The sequence below is a fragment of the Stenella coeruleoalba genome (assembly GCF_951394435.1).
Source record: "Stenella coeruleoalba genome assembly, chromosome: 3".
In the NCBI taxonomy this organism is placed as follows: Eukaryota; Metazoa; Chordata; class Mammalia; order Artiodactyla; family Delphinidae; genus Stenella; species Stenella coeruleoalba.
Window position 1 is genome coordinate 153,207,657 of NC_137148.1, and position 19,042 is coordinate 153,226,698.

Genomic DNA, 19,042 nt, shown 5'->3' on the forward strand with positions numbered 1-19,042 from the left:
GACAAGTACAAAGTCAGCACAACACAATGAGGGAGAGTATGGGTGCTGGTGCCTGATGGCCTGAAATCAAATCCTATTTGAACGCCACGTGTACCTGGGAAGGTTAGTAACTTAGCCCTTCTGTTTCTCAGTTCCCTGGCCAGTGATATGGAAATATTAGTAGGACCTGCTTATTCGTATTATGTTCTGAAGCTAAAAATTAGTAAATACAAAGCCTGAAGAAAAATGATGGGTACTTACTTCATAAGTGCTACCTACATAAATGTTCAAGTATTAAATGCCTGGAAGAATAAGTAGGTCGTCTCCAGAAAGGGCACCTAGGAGGCTACAAACAGGAGGATAGAGCCTACTTTTTCACATTGATGACATGAGTAAGAAGTTTTAGAGCTCATGGAAAGAATATTATTTCTTGTGATGCACTGTGGGGTGGGCAGAGTAGGGGCTGTGACCCATATTTTATGGTTCAGGGCACTGAAATTTAGACAGATTGAGTAACTTGCCCAGAGTCACAACACTGATGAGTGATGGGTCTGAGGCAGGGGAGGGATAGAGATTCCTGAACACATGGACATGAGATCATGCCCTGGATACACAAACCAAGAGCTCTCCTCACTCCCTTTCCCACATCCTCCTGCCCCAAGGATGCTGCAGGGAGACAGCTGGTACTCGGAGGAGGTGCCTGGCCCAAGAGAATGGCTCAAATCTGGACCTACCTCCTGGCTCTACGTTTCAATCCCTGACCCCAAATACAATGTCTTTCCCCCAAATGCAGACCCCCTGATGGACCGGGGTATCCAAATATGTGTGCATCTCCCCTCCCTTCCCCCTCAGCACTTGATTCTAGCAGCTGATTTGCAGTGAGACTTCCTGGTGGTCAAGTGACCACCCTGAATGACCAGTAGTCTACTTGACTCCCTAACTGACTCAAAACCCAGGACATTCCAAACCAACTGCCCACATGACAGTTGCACAGAGAATTAGCATCATCTTCAACTGATCAAACCTGGATGATGAGCAGTTAATATTCATTAGCTGGGAACAGGGTCTACTGGGCTGGTGTTTTGGTGGCTTAACAGATGAGGTTTACAGGCCCCCAGGGTCTCACTGACTAGAAACTGACCAATCGTCTGAGCAGCTTGGACTAAGGCCTGCCTAAGAGCGGGCAGTGGCTGCACTGGCTCTGAGTGGGCACCTTCCCTGCCCAATCCTCCCTCAGCCAGACCCAGGCTCTGCTGTACAAACTACAGCCATTGCTCCTGAATCTACTTGCTGGTATTATTTCCACAGTACCTTCAATGGAGTGGTTAGTGGGGGTGCTATTTGTGTCCCTACCCTGTTGTTTGGCCAGATGCTGATTCTGATGTGCCTGAACCACCGCTGCGGATGGCCGGCAGATTATCTTGATCGCAGATGATATTCTTGTGCATCCTGTGTTTGACTCCTTTATAATCTTCCTTTTCTTCTTGGTACACGAGTCATGATCCAGGAAAACACAACAAAAACTGAGAGAACTATTGATATGTTGCTGGGAGAAGACCATGCAGAGGTGTCAATTCATTCCCAGGTCACACGTCTGTTCTCTTTGTTCACCAGCCTCCTAGGGGAGTCTAGGGGAGTCAAGTGAATCGAAGCTGGGCTCAGAAGAGGGTGTTGCAATGTGGTGTGCACTTAAAATAGCCAGCAGGCTGACTGCACGGGGACATGACTTTATTTAGTGAGATAATACAGAAAGGGAGCACAGCACAGTGACCGACAGAGTGGGGGCTGGTGCCTGATGGTCTGGATTCAAATCATACCAGAAGCCACGTGAACCTGGGAAAGTTATGCAGACCCTCTGTCCTCAGTTCCTTGTTCTGTGATAACGGAAATGTTAATAGGGCCCACTTATTAGTATCACATGATGAAGCTTAATACAGCAAATCAGGTAGACCCTGATGAAAAATGATGGTTACTTCATAAGTGCTACCTAAGTGTACAAATATTAAATGTCTGGAAGAATAAGCAAGAAATGTGGTAGTGCTGCCTCCAGAGAGGGGACCTGGATGCCACAGGGCAGGGGAGTGGGGAAGGTTATGGGTGTGATGCTTTAGAGCTTGTGAAGAATATCTGTCATCATCTCCTGTGATCCCCACATCAGCCCCGTGGGGAACTCATGGCAGGTGCTGTGAACCATATTTTATGGTACATGGCACGAAAATGTTGAGATTTTAAGTGACTTTCCCGGAGTCGCAAAGCTGATGACAGATGGATGTGGGACAGGAATGTAGTTGGTTCCCTGGGACAGAAATCCCTCAACCCCTGAATCCTCTAGATGGTGCTCTGGACCCCTGAGCCCAGGGCTCCCCTCCCTCCATCCCCCCAATCCTCCTGCCTGCCCCATGGTTGCTCCAAGGACAGGAGGGGTCTGAGCCAACAGGAGGGCCCATGCCTGACCTGCTGCCCCCCTTACATGTTGATCCCTGACCCCACAGCTCTTAAATATCCCTGAAAGAAGGTCCCTTGAAGGATCAGGGGGTCCCATCTACGTCCCTCCTCCCTCAGCGTCTTCACACACTGGGTGAGCCTCCTGGTGGTCTGACCAGTGGTCGGCTTGTCTCCACGTGGCTCAGAGCTCTGGTCTCTCCAAGCCAGTTGCCCACATGGCACGTCTCCAACAAATTAGCTTGGTCTTCAACAACCAGCCCTGGATGCACAGGTAGTGCTGATTAATGAGGACAGTGGCCTGCTGGGCTGTGCTTGGTGGTTTAGTGGGTAAAGCTGGCGTGACCCACTGTCGCCTATTGATGTGAGCAACTGTCTGAGTAGCCTGGGCTACGGCCTGGCTGGGGAGGGGCCGTGGCTGCACTGGCTCTGAGGGCGCACCTTCCCTGCTCATCCTTCCTCATCAAAAACCAGCCCCTACAAACTCCTCATCCATCCCTAGACCCTGCAGTGGCACAGGAGAGAGGCCCATGCCCTTCTAGAGGGACCCCTCCATAGCCACAGCCTAGAGACCCCATCCCAGGACTGTCTCTGAAGATGACCCAGGCCCTCCTAATCTCTGTCACCAAACGTTCATTCCACTAACCCGATGGCATTGTCCCTTCTCTCCACGTTCCCAGGCAGCGCCCAAACACCCAGTGATCCTGTTCACATCAACCACTGGAAATACCGCCACGAAATCCTAGTTTCCTTCCTTTCTGAAAACCTCTAGATTTAGACTGCTAATATTTGCTTTTGGATTTTGACATCGACATTCAGAAGTCTTTAGCCTGTAATTTCTCCTGTCCTGTAATATCTGCTACTGGTATGACATCAGTATTCTCCTGGTCCGATGAAAGCAGTGTGGGTGTGTTCCCTCTGTATCTGTTCTCTGGAAGAGTGTGTAGGAGACGGGCATCGTTTCTGTCTTAAATGTTTGGTAGAAATCAGAGGAAGCCACCTGGCCCTGAAGTTTGTTTTGTGGGGAAATTTTTTTGGCATCTCTTTCTAATTGAAGTTTCCTTGGTGTATTGTACAGGGCACAGATCTTAAGCGTAGAGCTTTATGGTTTCTTGTAAATATAAACACATCTGCTACCAACACACAGTTCAATATACAGGATGTCCCCAGCACCCTGGCTGCCTCCTGTAGAAGGGGAGAAGAATAAGTGCTAACTTATTCGGTTATAAGAATGAAATCAGTTACTCCACGTATATTCCAAGTGCAGTGATTTACACACAAATAACTCAAAATGAGTGTGGCAGCACAATCAGAAAGTAGTGGAGGGTGCTGGAGGGCTGGGAGAATCCAGTCCCTTTGGGATTTCCGCTGTGGAGGTCGGGCCAGAGTAAGGAAGCTGAGGAGCTTCTCAGAAGCATCTGGGCTTTTACAGAGGGAAAAACTACTGCTCCCCAGAGTGGAGCGCCCATTGTAATTCACTGAGCCCTCCCTTTGCGGAGGGTGCTTTTCTATACTTGTGTGTTATCTTACATAAAAATGTTTAAAAAAAAAAAGATCAATTTTGCTTGATGTAACAGCCTTTCACTGTTAAAAGTAAGACCTATATCTAAAATTTACGCTAAATCTGTACAGCTCCGACAGGAAGTAACCGGCACTCACTAGCTGACTCAGGAGCGGAGGGGGAGCAGAGAGGCGGCCCTCCTTCCTTGGCCTCGTGTCTCATTTAAGCTGCCAGACGCTGCGCAGGCTCCATCCCCTCTGAGTCTCAGGCTGAGGCCTCCAGGTCACAGTCCTCACAGGTGTCAGACCAGAACCTGCCACACAAAGGCAGGGACTGGAGTCAGTGGGGAGGTGGGCTTCCTGGGGTCGGTGTGTGGGACCCAGGGGGCTACTCAGACCCTGCAAGTCACTTTGGGCCCTGACATCCCCCAGGGCTCACATCCCCAGGGCACTGGGGTCTGTTTGCTGCTCTTTGCCAAGTGTGTTCTGGTAGCAGAGAGACCTGTCCTACAGGGGCGATTTAACCTGGGCATTTGGCCGGGCGGTGTTCAAGTGACTGGTCCCCTGAACAGTGAAAGTGATGCAGATGAAAGGGGAGGCTCTGGGGCTACAGGGTGAAAAGTGTGGGTCCCTCCCACCTGGGCGCTGTGAGGAGTGGGAGGTCTGATGACACAGGTGAGAGTAGTGACCCTGTCCCTCCAGCCCACACGCAACACGGCCCATCATGAGATCAGCACAGTGGAAGTGGGCAGAGAACCGCAATGTTCCCTTTTCCCCTAAGAATCATTTTTCTTTCTTTAACACCCCAGCCAAACTTGCCTGTGCTTTTTAATTTAAAAATATCCTGATGCTGTGGTCATAGAATCATAAATTCTATAGCTTTGCTGTATCCCAACATGAAAAGTTTGTAGAAGGCACTGCTTTTCAGCGTGTAATAAAACCAGATGTATTTGTTATCTAATTTTAAGGTCATAATTAACTTGGAATCCTGGCCCTTTAACTCATCCTAAATTAGCATTGCTTTGAATTGCCTTCATTTTGTGTGTGTGTTGTATTCAATTTTTACACATTTATGGAAAATCTATAGAACCTCAGGTTGAGAAATGGTGCCATGAGGTGACCCAGGCCCTTCAGTGGGGCTCCACAGAGGCTGAGGGGTCCCCAGGGGGTGGGCAAATCCCAGCCAGGTGTGGATCCTGCAGTGTCCCCTACCGGATGCCAGGGCTACCGCGTGCCCACAGGGATGCAGCAGCGCTGGGCCAGGTGAGCTGTCTGCTTGCATGAGAAGAAGCCCCGGTGCCTCTGTCCTCCTCACCCTTTCCCCAGGACGCCTGAACTGGGGGGTACCAGGGCCACTCCAGATATCTCACCACACTTGGTGATTAACTGGGGATGTTGCCTGCTGACCTCGGCGGGTTGGGAGGGCAAGGCTGGGTCCTGCAGAGGGAGATGTTGAATCTCACCAGGGACACTCTTTACAAAGAGTGAACAACACCTCCAGGAGTGATGTATGTGGTGACCCCACAGACGCCTTCGGCCCCCCATCTAAACATAAGAGCCTGGCATCTTCAGGGGTTCTGTGGAACAGGGACCGTTCCCTGGCGAGATGCACTCAGGTCATCCTCCAGTTGCCTGCGCAGATTACCACCATTCTCTTCTCTCCACCTTTTTGTTCACATGCAGTGGTGACCACCTCCTTGCTCTTCTCTGGCTTTTGGGTTTTCCTGAAGCGCAAAAAAAAAAAAAAAAAAAAAAAAGTCAGGGATGGCAAGGGAAGCACATACACTTATTTGCCTTCTGCTCTTCCTCCTACCCTCTCCACGCTCACATTTCCTCTTCTTGTTCTTCCTCATCCTTTTACTTCATCCCTTCTCTTGAATCCAGGACAAGAGAATTTCTTTTTTTTTTTTTAATTGGATGAGTCAGTCTTCTTTTCCTTATTTATTTATTTTTAACGTCCTTATTGGAGTATAATTGCTTTACAATGGTGTGTTAGTTTCTGCTATATAACAAAGTGAATCAGCTATACATATACATACATCCCCATAACCCCTCCCTCTTTTGTCTCCCTCCCACCCTCCCTATCCCACCCATCCAGGTGGTCACAAAGCACCAAGCTGATCTCCCTGTGCTAAGCGGCTTCTTCCCACTAGCTAGCTATTTCATGTTTGGTAGTGTATATGTGTCCATGCCACTCTCTCACTTTGTCACAGCTTAACCTTCTCCCTCCCCATATCCTCAAACCCATACCGTTTTTATGCTAAGTTATATTCTACATGTACCTGGAAAAATGTTAAAAAGATTTTTAAAGAACTGCGCATCTATTTTTGAAGCTGATTTGCGTGTTCAAGGCTTGCTAGCACTTTATCCATCTCAGTGCTATTTCACTTAGTAAACAAATGCAGTTGCCATAATTGCTGCATATGTGTCTGTGTTCCCTTCTAGGCTATATGTTTTTGAAGTTAGAAACTATATTTATATCACAGCCCCTATGTATAGCACAATATCCATTGCTAATTCAGATTGTGCTTTAAGATATGAGACAAAATTTAAGACTTTTATTATAGTCATAAACATCTAGCAAACTAAGCAGAAAATAAAAACGAATTTTCAATTGGTTGGCCAAGAACAAAAAAGAGAGGACTACCTAGTGCAAAATCATATCTCTAATAACTACTGTTGGATTTAGAGCACACACATGCTAAACTTATTTTAAAATATCTTCTCATCAAAGATTTGAGGTTGGACCTGAAAAAATTATATCAGAAGTGAAAATAATTATGTGGTCTGACCAGCGTGGATCACACAAAGTAAGTGTATACTATGTATAAAGTAGATAACTACGAGGTCCTGCTGTATAGCACAGGCAACTATATTCAATACCTTGTAATAACCTATAAAGGAAACGGATCTGAAAAAGAAATATATATATCTGAATCTCTTGGCTGTACACCTGAAACACAACATTGTCAATCAACTACACTTCAAGTAAAACAAAACAAAACAAAACAAAACAAAGTAAGTGTAAAGGGAAGTATAGTTTTATAAATTCACCTCTGATATCCCATGGACCAACTGAAAGACAACAGAAAGTACAACTTTCAAGGAGACAGGACATGGCCAGCAAACAAGGCCATTACCCTTGGTAACGGTCATACCTGCCAAAAAATATACAGACTAGCCTGCATTCATGAATACATAGGAATTCTTCATTTATCTGGCATTGTTAGGCAATGAGGTATTGTATGTTAGGAGAAGTTTTTTTAAATGACAAATTGAAGAGGAGTTATTTTAACCTTCACTAGGTAATTTTTTTCTAAAATTAAGAAATGTATCAACTGGTGTATCTAATGTTGTCGTGATAACTCGGGGTCATCAGTTCAATCAACGTTTGCATGAATAATGCAAATGGAAACAAGACAAGCATGCTTACTGAAACTGAAAATGACATGCCACTGGCTGGAATAACTGATGAGAGAGCAAGAAAAAAGCAAAAATGAAAACAAACCGTGATCAAGAAACAATCAGTCAAGTTCTGACTTTCTGTACTTAGTTTCAAAAAGAGATACCACAAATCCCAGCGAGAGACTCCAGCATCATTAGCTGTCTTTCTCCTTTGTTTCCACCTTCCTTTCCTTTTCCTTCTATCCTAGATTGTTCCAGGCAGTGCTTATAGCTGCTTGCAAGACAAATTCTAATACTTGCTTTCTCTCACACAAACTTCACAATATGTCCATGTGATAAATAGTATGGAATTAAAGACAGTTCATCACAGGGACATCTCCTATGAAAATAAAATTAGAAACTAGCTTCTAAACATGCAGAGAGAAGGGCGTGGTGTCAGGCACTAATTTCCTTGCGAATTCCTCTCTATTTCTAATGACGTTCTTCTTTACCAAAATCCCTTTTTATTGGTGTCCTGTTCCAGACTGCTCCACTCCACCCATCCTCATCCTGTAAAATACATTCGCACTCTTTTGTGACCCTACTTATTTGCCCATTAAAGAATCAATCATAGAACTGTCGGAATTAAATACAGAGTGAAATTAAAATACTGGAGTCACTTGGAGGGTTTAAGCAGCTCCACCAGAAAATACTGGGCATGGATTTAAAAGAGGCTGCGTGGGACTTGCTCTTGTCCATGTTCTTTCTCAAGAAGTATCTGAAATAAGCCTAAATTCAGAGTTAATCAGACTGGCCTGCTTTCTCAGGTGGACTGGAACTCATTGCTCTTTCCCCTCAACTTCCTGATGTCAGTGGCACTTTCCGGAGATGAGGTGGACTTCTCTGCCTACTGCAGAAGCTCAGTTCCCCCAGGACCCACTCCCCATCTGAATCCCACACTGGAGGCCAGATGCCAGCCTTCCCAGAACATTCGTGGTCTCATTTCAGTTTTTGACCTGCTCATATTGAGTCCCCGTAGACTCTTTCTCAGCTTGAAATCTGATCTTCCACCCCTTTCCCTGACCTCGATGGTTACCTGCCTATTTTAGGCCTCGGGTGCTTTAGCTATAAAATGATATAGTTGCCCTTAATTCTAAAGTCTTCTTTCTAAAGCTCTACAATGTGGTGGCTCCTTGAAAATGTTTCTCTTTGCTGGTTTTAATTTTGTAGAGAATTAAAACCCCAGCCACTCTAAAAGATAGTAAGTTGCATTGGATAAGGAAAGTGTGCTCTTGTAGTTAGATTTAGAGGGATGGAAGACGACTTAGTATGTTTTAAGATACTCATGATCGATTCTCGTGAGAGTCGAGGGAAGAGAGTTAATAAAATACCAAACGACTGTGACAAATTAAGTTCACCAAGATGTAGCTGATTAGTTACTACTTGAATAAGCCACACAAATCCAATTCAAGTTGTCCTTTATTTTTCTAAGAAGGATCCCAGTGAACTGAGTCCCCTGTTCAGTGACTCCACGTTCAATGGCTTAGTCTTTAAAAACTGTTATGTTGCTGGAAGAAATATTGCCCATCAGTCCTAATTGATGTCTACCTATCACGCACATTTGAAATAAATTTATTACTTTGACTGATCTCAGTGTAATACATTCCAAAGCGGCAAAGAGCACATGAAAAGTTATGGAGTCTCCATCTTCTACACTGAAGTGTGCAATAAATTACGTATTATTTGGCAGTGAAATTCACAAGCCATAGAAACCACGCCATTAGCAATGTGTACAGTGGTAAAGAGCAGGTAATGAGAATGATATAAAACAAAATAGACTGTGTATGTTGGCACTGCTGCCAATAAAGCAATTATTAAATGCATTCATATGCATCTACGCTAGGTAAGCTCTTTGAGGGCAATTGCTATGAATTCTACATACCTGTCAGGATACTATATATAGCCCACTTTCTATGGCCTTTATTCAAAGACGCTGAGAAAGGGTTACTCTGGGTAAATTCAGACCTTTCTCAATATAGAATTTGGTCAACATGCATTCTGAACAGCAAAATTTCACAGTATTTTCCTACACTAATTGCCACCTCAGCAAATGCAGGATTAAGTATAATGGATTATAAGAAGTTAGAAAGGAAAGAAGGAAGAAAAGAAGGAAGGTAGAAAAAAGGTGGGTATGGAGTACTTCAACATTTACATAAAGAGTGGACCTAAAACTAACCTGAGGTTTCCCTGAGCTATTAGCATACGCTATAGAAACTTAAATGAAAAAATAAAAAAAAAACAGCAAGGGAAACGCAAAGATTCTTTGTTATTTCACTTTACTGCATACACACGTCCACCTTAAAACAATCTATATGCTTATATCCAATAAGAGAGCATTGTTTTGCAAGGCTATTTGGCTTCTATCAGCATGTAAAGGTCGGACAACTCAACTTTAGCAGAGTTAGCCTTCAGGTGAATAATTGCTTCTTTCAGGTTGCGAGCAGTTGAATTTTCCAGAAATGTTTCCCAAAATATGAAAACTAAAAGAAGGGTCCTAGGACAGCGTCCTTTAGAAGTTTTATAGTATCAAGGCTTTTGGAGGAAGAGAATCCTTGTCGATTATCAACACAGTGATTCCAAGCAGGTCAATTTTTGCTGAGAATATTATATAACAGAACCCACTTCACCTCCATTATACTGACAATGATCTTCCTTACTTCAACCTTGTGCTTCTTAGTAAAGTTGAAAATACTGAGCCAAGAACAGACAGTGACAATGCCAGAGACTCAGATGTACCTATAGGTGCCTTCAGACAACATCAGCCACCCAGGCTAAAGTCCTGGTTTAAAACATCCCAACATGAATGAATCTCAAAAACCATATGCTGAGCAAGTGAAGCCAGATCAGAAGGGCACCGACTGTATTATTCAACTTACATGAAATTCTAAACTGGGCAAAAGTCATCTCTAAAGATAAAAAGCAGATCCGTGGTGGCCTTGGGGTGGGAGATGGGGATACTTTTGCAAAAGCCTAGGAGGAAACTTTCTAGGGTTTTAGGATTGTTATCTATCTTTATGGGGGTGCTAGTTATACAAATGTATACATTATTTAAAAGTCACTGAACAGTTGACTAAAAATGTTTGCATTTTATTGTATGTAAATGATACCTTAATAAGGTTGATTACAAAATGAACCAAAAATAAAACAAAGCAGAAGAGAAACCTCTCAAGACCTCAAAGGAAATACACTGTTTTCTTCCAGGGTACCAGACTGGAAATGAGGCATTGGTCTGTTCTACCCTCAGATTATCCCTAGGATTATCTAGTCTATTTTAAAGCACTAGAGTCCCCTATCAGGAAAACTCACCCCATGTTTAATTACTTTGATTTCTTCTGTGCCTCTTCTCCCAACACAGTGAAGCCATTCACAGAAGAAAAACCACCTTTTTCCAACTTTGCATCATCACATATTCTTTCCAAAGCTATTATGTATGGAAGAAAATTTGGCTACACTTTGTAAAAATCTAGCTATTTGAGCCTTACAAATCTTAACAGTTAACCTATTGCCTCCACTGGAATTTGGAAAAAAATTATTTTGAAAAGGAATAGCTGAGACTTGACAATTTTGTTTTTTGTGATTTTCTCTTCCCCTAAGAGAGAAGTGAGTAGGAATGAGAAACACATACATAAAGGAAAAAAAATTATCTTGCTGCCTTTGCATGGTTATAATTTATAGGAGGCCCTTTTCAACAATAATCTATTATCAGAATCAATAAAATATAATCTCCATGAAGGCCAGGCCAGGATATTTGTCTCTTTTTCAGCAGATTGCAATACAAACCACATTCATGGATATGCTTCTTGATGATCTTTGTAATACTGTAACAGTTGACCATTTCCTCATGCCTCTTCACCTTAACTTCAACCTGGTTTTTAACTAATGACCTCACATTTCCTTCTCTAACACTTGGTTGTGGGCCTCTTTTCCAACTCCAACTCGCATTTCACTCCGGAACCAAAGGAAGACTCACACCTTCCTGCTTTTTAGTGATACCTCAAGGTCATTACCATATTGTGATCACCGTGAAGAATAGCCATACAATTGTTATTTCAGAGCCATCTGACAGTTTGTAGCTCTAAAAATTAACTAAGGACCGCATTTGTCAAAAATATCCTAGTTTAAGATTTTGGTAATACAGCAACAGTAATTCCAAAGTCATTATGCTACAGTTGCAGATTAAATAGACTAGAGAAAGGAAGCTTGCCAGATGGTGGTTTACATTATCTACAGACTGTCTCGGCTCAAGGTTAACTTCCCTGGGAGAAAACCCATAAACCCAGAAGCATCAAAAATAACCTGCACGTGCAGAGGGGAGACAGCTTTGCTTGTCAAATTTTACATTCTTTCTGATCTCTGGGCCCTGGTGATTTATCTCCCATGGAATGGAATAAGGAGGGGAACAAGTAGGGACATTCCCTTCGAGCAGCGGCCGCATGCCTGGCATGTCCTTACCTGCTTTCAAGGCTGACTGCTTCCCACACATATGTTGCCTTTTTTAAGCCTCAAGCCCTCGATCCTTTGCTGAAATACAATAATTTCATTCCTATGGTTTTCAATACCAAAAACTCAACCTCCAGGAGGGCTAAAGTCTAATTTGTACTCCAAACCAAGTAGCAGTGCAGTTTGCTACTACCGAGGCTGAATCCATAAAGACTTCAAGACCACGTCCAGAAGACAAGTTATTATATATAATACCCTAGAAGATCTGAAACATAATTATCATATACATAGCTGGTCCTTCAGAGCTTTTTACCTATAACATGTTTCTTTGATGAAAGTTATTTAATGTACTGGAGATAACTGTGACTTACTGATCAAATATTTGAATACTTATACTTATCTGGGATTTCATTTCTGCTGAAAGAAAAAGGAAGAACAGGACTCACTAAAAAAAAAAAAAACTTTAGAAATGAAAGTAAAAATCTTATCACACACTATGACTTTTGGAAGCAGCATAGAGGGGCAGTCAACGGTAAAACACTGGTGAAATAGGTCAACACTCTAGGCCAAAAATCCATTGTCGTTATCATCAGTGACAGTACCACAACTGTGCCCTTCAGAATTAATAATCACTCCTAAGGATCTTCATTTGGCACCAGATGATGCGTTTAAGAGAAACGCTCTGGGAGGTTTTGAATCAGACTTGGTTTTTTGTTAGCCAAGTTACAGGAGAATTTTTAAAGTGGAGGGAGGGGAAGAAGGAAACGGACCAGGAAAAGAATTTAAGCCATCATCTATAAACCAACAAAGCACTGATAGTTCCAAACATTATGTCAGACACTAAAATGACTGATATAGGCTCAAGTGGTTTATAAAACCTATAAAAAGACTACACCAGCAAAGTCCCCATTTATCTGTAGAGTTCAGAAACTAAAACAAGGAATATTTTAGCTTAAAACCTTATCTCAAGAGAATCATATACACTTCACATGAATAAAAATACCTGAAACCAAACATTTTTAAAAGCTCCAATACCCAAAATATAAAGAAAAATATTAATTCAGAAGACTCAATCAATCCATGATAATCACAAAATGGCTGGGCAATCTCTATCTCCCTTCCACACTAACCATCCATCCCATGGAAGACCAAGGGAGATCAGACCTTCCACACTTACCTTCCAGACCTTCCAGACACCTGGCTGCTGCAAAATTCTATGGAGACTCCTTGTGGAACAGCAGTTTCCCATCTCTTGTGTCTCTCCCTATCGTGATCATGATCATGCAGGAAGCAAGTCTGGCTGTGCTATTTCTTATCATTGTCTGTCACCCATCTGCAGCATGGTATTGTACAGATAAGGAAAAAGTAGTTCCCTTTCCCCCAGAAGGTTGAGGCTCAGGTACAGGGTAATTCTCCTGTGCACACAGTCATTATTTAGGCCGACTCAGTGACTTCAACAGGCTTAATCATGTGATCAGGTTTGTTGCCAGCTGCGTAATGCTCCCACATCTGTAGATAGAGCCGCTCTAGGTCCATTGTGTATTGTTTGGTGTTGAACAGAGGGCTAGATGTTCTCTGCTTCCAGACTTTGCCACGAAGTTTCTTCAGGTATTCTAGATCAGTTCCCAGTTTCACAGCTATGTCTTCATATTCTTGTCTATTTTGAGCAATAAGCACAAGACAGCCTAAACAAGTGAGCTGGGAAGCTGCAACTCGGGAAGCAAGAGTCTCTCCTGGCATAGTCACCATGGGTGTCCCTGACCAAAGGACATCCATCCCTGTGGTGTGTCCATTACAGAGTGGAGTGTCCAAGCAGACATCAGCCAGCTGGCCTCTCCGAACATGTTCCTCTTTAGGAGCAACAGGTGAAAAAATGATACGGTTCTGGGGAAGGCCCATATTTTGTGCATACTGTTGAATATTAGGTTCTCCTACTGCTGGAAAATGCAACAGCCACAGTACACTATTGGGAACACGCTTCAGAATATTTGTCCACATCTGCAAAGTAGATGGGTCAATTTTATATAACTGATTGAAGTTACAGTACACAATGGCATCTTCCGGTAACCCGTACTGAGAACGTGTGGTTACAATAATGGTACGGGGAACCTCCTCTCCAGTGGCAGCCTTAATGTTGATCTGGGTAGTTGCCAGTCCATTGCTAAGACTGAATCCATTAATTGTTATCTGAATTTGTCCTCTGTTAATCATTTCAATAACTGCCTCTGCAATAGTATTCATAGGAATGACAGGCATATTAAGAGCTGTATTACTGCTGTCTGCATTGTCTCCTCCATCAGGACATTTCATCTTGACAATCTGCACATTGGGGAGACTATCAAGAAATGCTTTGAGGTCGATGCCATTCAGCATAATCCGATTGTCATAAATGTGCCCATTGGACTGAAAATCGATGACTGCTTTCTTCTTCAGGTGAGGGAACATATTAGCATGATCACCAATAAAGAAAGTATGGGGCATATAAGCCAGTTTCTCAGAATACTGCTCAGCAACTTCAGCAGGTGAAGTTTCCTGATCTGTGATGATATAATCCATGAAAAGCACGCCACTGGTCCCAGGGTAGCCCAGCCACATTGCCTGAATAGGAGCTGGCCTGAGAGCAAAGAGTTCATTTCGAGCACCCCTGGTATAACCATTCATATTTACAAGGATGTGTATACCATCTTGATGGATGCGATCAGCTGCTTTCCCATTGCATGGAATCTGAGAAAGATCAATGAAATGATGGGCTTCTGCCATCACCTTCGCTCGGAAGTTTGTGCCATCATCTGGGCTCAGGGCATAACAGAATACCTCAAATTTATCAGGATTGTGCATGCCTGGAATAGACTGCATAAGATGAGAAGTAGGATGATTCCCAAAGTCAGAACTCACGTATCCTACACGCAGTCGACCATCACTGAGCTTCAAGTCTTTTGGATGTTCGTACGGTGGTTTATGAAGGACACTGATCTCATCCAAACAGAGGTTCCCGTGGCTCTCAGCAATAGCCTTCCTGAAGCCATGAGAAAGAGGATAGAGCATACTATGATGAGGCTGCACAGAAGGCAACCTATTCTTCTCCAGCTGGTCAGCCACAATGCTGACCAACTTCTTCATTCGCTTATCATAGTCTGTCCAATCACAGACAATCTGCAGGCAATGAGCCAAATCACAATAAGCGTCAGGAAAATCAGGTTCAAGCTTCAGAGCAGTGCGATAAGAAGCAATTGCTTCTGGAATATTCCCTGAATACTTGTGAATGGAAGCCAGATTGCTGTGGGCATCCGCAAGTGCAGGGTTAATCTGAATGGCACGAGTATAACACTGCAAGGCTCCCTGAACATCCTGCATCTCCTTTAGAGTGTTTCCCATGTTACAGTAGGCATCAGCAAAGGTAGGACTGATTCGAACAGCCTCCTTATAATGCATCAGAGCTTCCTGCAGTTTTCCCTGCTGCTGCAATACACTTGCTAAATTTGAATGGGCAACAGCAAACTCTGGGAAGACTTCTAATGCTTTACGATACAAGCGAACTGCCTCTTCAATGTTCCCCTGGTCTCCTTTGATATTGGCTAGGTTATTCAGAGAGTCTGCATGGGTGGGACACAGCCGCAGAGCTGTATTATAACAATCTTCTGCTTCGGCAACACTGCCCTTCTCTTCCAGAGCGTTGGCTAGGTTGCAGTAAGCATCAGGGAAATGTGGTTGCAATTCAATAGCTCGCCTGTAGGTGTCTATTGCCAGATCTATCAGGCCTTGCTCATAGTATACACAAGCCAGGTTGGCATGTACCACTGCATGATTTGGGCTCAAGCTTAGGGCACAAAGGTAAGCTGCCACAGCTCTGTCAAAAATCCGTGCGTCTTGCAAGACATTTCCTAAATTGATATAAGCATCCAGAAAACTGGGGTCAAGGGTGACAGCCTTTTCAAAGTGATGAATTGCAAGCCAAATCTCCCCTTGTGCATTGAAAACACAGCCAAGATTACTCCAAGCTACTGCAAAGTTCGGTTGCGTCTCCATTGCTTTCAAATAACATGCCTTGGCTCCTTCCAAGCGACCCAGGGCTTTGAGCAGGTTCCCCAGGTCACTGCGAACACAGTACAAATCAGGATTGCACTGAAGAGCAGAGACGTAAGCTTGTACTGCCCCTTCCATGTCGCCTGCTGCTACCAAAGCGGCTGCCAGGTTAATATAACCATCGATGAAATCTGGTTTGAGATGCAATGCATGCCGGTAATGCTCAATTGCTTCCTGCAACTGCCCTCTTTCCTTGTACACATTCCCCAAATTCGAATAGGCTTCTGCCAGAAGAGGGTTCTGTTTAATTGCCAGAGTACTAAAGTGGGCAGATCTGTCCAGCCTTCGACACTGGAAGTGTAGAGATGAAAGTAATAAAAGTACTCCAGTATTGTCTGGCTCTTGTCTCCACAGCTGCATGCAGTGTTTCTCAGCTGCCTCAAAATTTCCTGCCTGATATTCTCCATGTGCCAACTCAGCTAACCCTTGGAAGGAAAGCATACGTTTCGTTGGTTCTGTGCTGTCGGCCACGTTGCCCACAGAAGACGCCATCTGGAGCTTCTGCAGAGAGTGATAAAAGGGGGTAATTGAGTCCCGCTGCCGCCACTACTGGCAAGAATGTTTCTAGAGGTAGCAAATACGAGGGCAGCAGCCGTACCACTGCTTTGGCAGGCTTAAGCGGCGGCGACAGTTACAGGCACCGAACCTTAGGAACTCTGGTTGGTCGTCTAACTGTCACGCTCTTGAAATCTTAATTCTTAACCCTGCCCTCTTCCACCATTTTTCTCCTAATCAGGGAATAAAAATTACCTATACACTTGCCTTAGAAGAAATCAAAAGTCAGTAGTCCAAACACTTTTCAAAATTTTGTTTTCTGCCTAGTTGGAAAGGAAATACATGATTGACTTTACTTCATCATTCATACAGTCAATGTGGAAAACATTAGGGCCGTGAATTTCAATACAGTAAGATCAGAAAATTTTAAATTGGCCTTCCCAAACCACTAATAAGTAACCGATGTTGTATATAATGCTAAAATCTTAGAGACTGAGTTTGATATTTTAAAAGTTCTGAAAGGATTAGTTAATTTCTCCTCATCATATTTCTCATGCCTCAAACCTGAGTATTACTTTTTTAAAAATAAATTTATTTATTTTTATTTATTTATTTTTATTTTGGCTGCATTGGGTCTTCAATAGTGCGTGCAGACTTTCTCCAGTTGCGGCGAGCGGGGGCTACTCTTTGTTGCGGTGCCCGGGCTTCTCATCACAGAAGCTTCTATTGTTGTTCCACAACTCTATGGGTTCCTTTTTAGGTCCTATGAAGAACCCTAGAAATTAATTCATGTAATTATAGGTTTTTGCAAAATTGTCAAAAGTGAGATATTTTCACTTCCATCAGGTAAGACCAGCGTCTCTTTCTTTGCCAATTTTCCTTCTATCATATTCCGCTATGTTGGATCATATTGGAATGGCCACAGGCTTTTTTGAAATCTGGCTAAGGAGATTTTCTTTTGTTCTGTGGTACGCGGACCTCTCACTGTTGTGGCCTCTCCCGTTGTGGAGCACAGGCTCTGGACGCACAGGCTCAGCGGCCATGGCTCACGGGCCTAGCCGCTCCGCGGCATGTGGGATCTTCCCGGACCGGGGCACGAACCCCTGTCCCCTGCATCGGCATGGACTCTCAACCACTGCGCCACCAGGGAAGCCCTAAGGAGATGTTTTAAGTGAGGCTATTATGTGATTTTCAGACACCACCATATGTAATTGACTATATACTATCCCATTACAGGAATAACTTCCAGTACTCATACTGACTACTCTACTGACTTAACTAGCACAAGACACAGAAGCATAAGGACAAAAACCACCTTACAATATAGCCATGTCTTGCACTTCACAGCTCTCAAAGCATGTGCGTTTGAAGAAGAAAAAAAGAACTGAAAAGTACAAAACCAGAAGCTATTCTGTGGAAAATTATTTCAATCATCAGGCATGTGAAAGATAAGTCAAAGATTCAGTTCTCATCAATGCTTAGTCAAAACGGGAAATTTTCTTCTGTCAAGAATATACTCCAGGGGCTTCCCTGATGGCGCCGTGGTTAAGAAGCCACCTGCCAATGCAGGGGACAAGGGTTCGAGCCCTGGTCCGGGAAGATCCCACATTCCACGGAGCAACTAAGCCGGTGTGCCACAACTACGGAGCCTGCGCTCTAGAGCCCGTGAGCCACGACTACTGAGCCTGCGAGCCACAACTACTGAAGCCTGCGTGCCTAGCGCTCGTGCTCTGCAACGAGAAGCCACCGCAATGAGAAGCCTGTGTACCGCAACAAAGAGTAGCCCCCACTTCCTGCAAGTAGAGAAAGCCTGCGCACAGCAACGAAGACCCAACACAGCCAAAAATAAATAAATAAATAAATAAATAAAAGAATATACCCCATCAACAATGTGTGTAATGGAATGGTGTGAATGAGTATTTTATCAGAATCCCTGTAATGCACAAACCTATAGCAGTACTGAAATCAGTAATGCATTTATAATAGTAAATATTTATGAGGAAGTAATCCATAGAGGTTTTCTCAAAGTTAACAATGAAAATTAATGTGACATTATCAATAATAAATTGTGAAGCTGAAATAAACTTTTCTAAACTATTAATAACTAGAAGCAAATTCTAATCAACCATGTTACAAGAAATCTATGTCTATAAACTACAAAGTTTATTTCTTAAAATTTTATTTCGAAAATACATAAACTGTCGTATGAGGAGGCAGTTAAAGAATATATAGCTAAAAGAGTGGGGGAAAAGTTTTATAGAGACACATCTGGCAGTAGTTCATTTTTAAATGTCATTTTTCTAGATTTTGTGACACCTATAGTATTGATATTTGAAAGCATTTAAAAAACTGTAATTTGAAGATTTGCTACTTCCAGGTAGAATAAAATATTTGGAAGCAAAACAACGTTTCCACTGAGAAAAACAAAAAAAGCCAAATAAAATAGCCAGCATTCAATCAAAAAGTTCTAGACAAACCAAGAGATAGAATCATATGACTAAAATTCTAAGAACAGATAATACAAATATATTTATATAAGATATTGTGTATCTTTATCAGGAAAAATCTTTCTCAAGAAAAGACTTTAAAATCATCAGAATTAATACTATATTTTATTTGTATATTTATATATAGATATTTATATAAAGAACTTAAAGAT

General features: G+C 43.0%; 1 protein-coding gene across 1 annotated transcript; it reads right to left on the bottom strand.

Annotated features, from left to right (window-relative positions):
* Positions 1-4,046: 4,046 nt before the first annotated feature.
* On the bottom strand, positions 4,047-18,301 carry LOC307183365 (UDP-N-acetylglucosamine--peptide N-acetylglucosaminyltransferase 110 kDa subunit-like). Its single transcript, XM_079915740.1, has 2 exons — positions 12,983-18,301; positions 4,047-5,645 (listed from the first exon to the last, which is right to left on the bottom strand). The coding sequence occupies exon 1, from the start codon at positions 16,378-16,380 to the stop codon at positions 13,240-13,242; it is 3,141 nt and encodes a 1,046-aa protein (XP_079771866.1). The 5' UTR covers positions 16,381-18,301; the 3' UTR covers positions 4,047-5,645; positions 12,983-13,239.
* Positions 18,302-19,042: the final 741 nt, after the last annotated feature.

Bases quoted from the DNA above. Each gene is read 5' to 3' on its own strand.
- LOC307183365 (XM_079915740.1), bottom strand. From the start codon at position 16,380: ATGGCGTCTTCTGTGGGCAACGTGGCCGACAGCACAGAACCAACGAAA.